Source organism: Rhinopithecus bieti, unplaced genomic scaffold, assembly GCF_001698545.2.
Source record: "Rhinopithecus bieti isolate Rb0 unplaced genomic scaffold, ASM169854v2 scaffold_13248, whole genome shotgun sequence".
Taxonomy (NCBI): domain Eukaryota; kingdom Metazoa; phylum Chordata; class Mammalia; order Primates; family Cercopithecidae; genus Rhinopithecus; species Rhinopithecus bieti.
In genome coordinates this window covers 98,159-102,103 of record NW_016807336.1, presented here as the reverse complement: position 1 = coordinate 102,103, position 3,945 = coordinate 98,159, and the positions used below count along the sequence as shown (strand labels likewise).

Here is a 3,945-nt window from a genome sequence, read left to right as displayed (position 1 = left end):
ACAAATGACCTAGCACAGAGGGGTCAAAAATTGAGGTGCACGTGTAATCCATAGGGACAGATAAACCCGGGATTAAAACAGTGGAGGGTGGAGGCTTTCAGGATCCTTTGAAACTCCCAGGTGGAACGCAGGTTGGACACACATCCTGCATGAACCTTTCCTGCCCCGCCGGGATATCCTGTATTTGTCAAAAGGACCACACAGGGAAGCCCTGACAATTGTCCTTCCCGAAATCTGCCCGTGAGCCCCTCCCCAGCCTGAAGCAGCCACCCCCGGCAGAGGAAGAGTAACTCTGGAAACAGCGTTATCAGCATCCTCCACTGACTTCCTCACCTCCTCCCCAGCCTCATTAGCCCCAAGCACCTCAGCATCCTCAAAGAGAAACCTGCGAGGCTGGGATGGGGTCAGCACCCAGAAGCCAGCCCCCTCTGACAGCTTCCTCTTTGGCCAAGCCCTGCCTCTGTACAGCCCCGAGTGGGCAGCCAGAGGCTGCAGCTGGAGTCCAGAGCCCAAGATGGAGCCCCAGCTGGGGCCTGAGGCTGCCGCCCTCCGCCCCGGCTGGCTGGCCCTGCTGCTGTGGGTCTCAGCCCTGAGCTGTTCTTTCTCCTTGCCAGCTTCTTCCCCTTCTTCTCTGGTGTCCCAAGTCAGAACCAGCTACAATTTTGGAAGGACTTTCCTCGGTCTTGATAAATGCAATGCCTGCATCGGGACATCTATTTGCAAGAAGTTCTTTAAAGAAGAAATAAGGTCAGAATATCAATCAAATAACTCTGAATCACAGAATTCTGTTCCCTTCTTGTGAAGATGTCCAGGAATTTGTTGAAAAGGAATCAGAATGTAATATGGGTGGGAGCTGAAACAAATCCATTTAATTAGAGTGGTAATGGTCTGAGGTTGGTGTGGGTAGGAGGGCAAGATGTGAAGCCAAATTCCATCCCTAAATGCTAAATCCAACATTTCCTTTCGGAGTGAAAGTTTGAAGTTCTCTTTCCTATGAATGGAGTAGCCTGGAACTGTTGAGTTTATCAAGTTCATTTCTCACAGTGGGAGGGAAATAAAATGTATAGAAAGCCTACAATGTGACACCTATTTTAAACCATTGTGAGAGATAATGATGTGCACCCATTATTGAGGTGGTAAACTGAGACATAGCCAGATAAAGTGACTTCAGTAGGGAGAAATGGGTAACTCTGTGAGATGATGGGACCCATTTCACCATATATGTGTATCTTATAACATCGTGTTGTATACTTTAAATATACACAATAAAATTTATTTTTTAAAAAAGACCAAGTAACTTGCACAAGGTCACCTAAGTGGCAGATGTGGAATTCAAACCAGGACAGTTTGCTCCAAAGTTTCTGAACGAGCTTTCTGTTGTGAGAGATTGCCTTGATCAGAGGAAAACTGGAGTTTAGTAAATTGCAATGCACATGGCTCTCAGCAAAGAATGGTGTCACACTTGGAATTTACGCCTATCAACACACAGTCGATGAGCCTTTACCATGGCCAAACTCTAGCAGGTACTGTGGTGACAGCAACTATAACTCCGGTCATTGCCTTCTAGGCGGTCAGGATGAGGGGTCATGTTATAAATAATAATAATAAAGCTTGGTCTGATGCAGGGCAGTGTAAAGGACCTACAGGAGCTCCATTAATTCCAAATGGGAACTGGGGAAGGGCTTCCCCAGGAGAAGGCAGGAGACGGTATTCTAAGCAAGGCCTTTTAAAGGATGAGCTGAAATGTAGCAGGAGGTGAAGGTGGAAGTAACATCTTAAGTAAAGGTGTGGGAAGAGGTGAGAGGTGCTTAGCTAGAGCATGGGGTGTATGTGGAGGCATGACAGAGGAGGAGGTTGAAGGGATATGTGGGGCAGGGGGTCTTTAATTGTCATGCCAAGGAATTGGGGCCTTAATCCTGTGGACCAATGGTTTCCAGTCTTTTAGCACCAAAACCCTTTGTCATATATATGCCCTTTCTCCTCCATCTCCCTCAAAGGACCTAACTTATGTTTGTAAGATTTGGTGACTAAACAAAAGGCATTAATTAACAATTATTTTATTTGCAATCTGTATTAATCAAAGACATCTTTGCTTACTCAACCAGATTACTAAATAGAAATAATAGATAGAAAATACCAATCAGAAATGTTAAACTGCTTTTGTGAGGTATTTTATGGAGTTGGTGTGGACTTTTCCTATTACGCCTTTTAAAGGCATATTAAGCCTTTTTAAAGGCCTATTAAGCTGTTTTAAAGGCATTTTTGAAAGACCATCCATTAAGGAACCTCTATTGCAGGCCATGGTGAGAGTGTTAGGCTGGGGAGCAGCAACGTGAGACCTGTGATTTAGGAAGAGCTCGTGCAAAGTGGACAGGACGGACTGGTGGTGTTGGCAGGGGCTGTGAGACCCGTTCCCATAGTCCAGGACACAAGTCATTGGGAACAAAGTAGAACCGGAAGGATACAAGTCGATTCAGCTATAGAGTCATTCTGTTGACCAACACCATGCGAGAGGAAATAAATATGCAGATGTTGAATGTGAATTCAAGGTTCTCCACCTAGGAAATGAGATAGAGAGGACCAAGAACACAGGTGAAGGGGTGCTGATTCCTTGGAGAGAGGCAATGAGGAGACAGGCATATTTTTAAAAAGGAGGGAGAGAAATTTAAGGATTCAACTGAGGAAGAGCTCTAGGGTGACTGCATGTTCACCAAAGGGCAATAAATGAAGGTTTTCTTACTAGCATTTGGCATATGCTAGCCAAAATCAGAAAGCATTTCCCTAAATAGGTTTGTGTTCCGTTAGAGTCCAGGATATTACTTCATCTCCCTTAGAATTCATTTTCCATGTGCCCGTGAAAGGGAAGTGTGCAGATACAAGCAGGAAAACACCAGGCAGGGCAGATTGGGGTTTATAGCTCTGCACGTTGAGAATGGTCATCCTCAGCACAAAGAGGCAGAGAGAGGCAGTCAGTGGGTCTGGGGAGGTGGTCCTGTTTGGAATCCTTTTCTCTACAATATAAATACTCTTTTTCTTATTATGAAAGTCATACCTGTTTATTTTAGTATTTTCAGGAAAGATTGATTAAAGAAAGCACAAAATAAAATCACATATAATTCTTCCACCAAGAGATTACCCCTTAGTCAACATTTTGTTGCATATCCTTGCCACCCTTTTACGAAGTGTGAATTAAGAAATATTTTGACAAAAATGTGAACATGCTATGTATACTTTTCGGAAAGTATTATTTAACAATATATCAGGAACATCTTTCCACATTATTAAATGATCTTCTGCACACTTTGATTTTTAACAGCTTCATGGTATTCAATCGCATCAATCAGCCATAATTTATTTAACTAAGCATAACTTATTTAATTATTTAACTACAATTTATTAAAACCACCATTGTGAAACTAGAGTTTTTTATTTCATTTTTTGGTATTATAGACAGTTCTATGTTAAACATCCCTGTAGCTATATTTTGTGCACATGAGTGATGAATTCCTTATGACAAACTCCTAAAAGTGAAATTTCTGGATCAAAAAGACAAAATTGAAGGAGATATATATATCTAAATGGAGACTTCTACTTATAAAGCTCACCTCTTGCACACTTAGAAATATTTAATACTTTTTTTTTAGTTTGAATTTCTTCTGAGTTGAACCTTTTTTCAGATTTATTGACCATTTGTATTTCTTCTTTGCTAAGTTGTCTACAGGTTCACATCCTTTGCCTCTCTTTCTAAGGGTGTATTTGTTTATTGTGTTCTTGTTGCTCTCCAAACACTTTCCTACTTCAAAAAAGTGATTACCGGCCGGGCGCAGTGGCTCACACCTGTAATCCCAGCACTTTGGGAGTCTGAGGCAGGCAAATCACGAGGTCAGGAGATCAAGACCATCCTGGCCAACATGGTGAAACCCCGTCTCTACTAAAAATACAAAA

General features: G+C 42.4%; 1 protein-coding gene across 3 annotated transcripts in view; it reads left to right on the top strand.

Moving 5' to 3' along the window:
- The first annotated feature begins 374 nt into the window (after window positions 1-374).
- The window catches only part of DIPK2B (divergent protein kinase domain 2B), a 61,266-nt gene continuing 57,695 nt past the window's right edge, over window positions 375-3,945 (top strand). For all 3 annotated transcript variants that reach the window (XM_017881363.1, XM_017881362.1, XM_017881364.1), the window contains exon 1: window positions 375-747. In XM_017881363.1, the coding sequence (XP_017736852.1) occupies window positions 515-747 (233 nt within the window). In that variant the 5' untranslated portion in view covers window positions 375-514. The remainder of the gene's footprint in view (window positions 748-3,945) is intronic.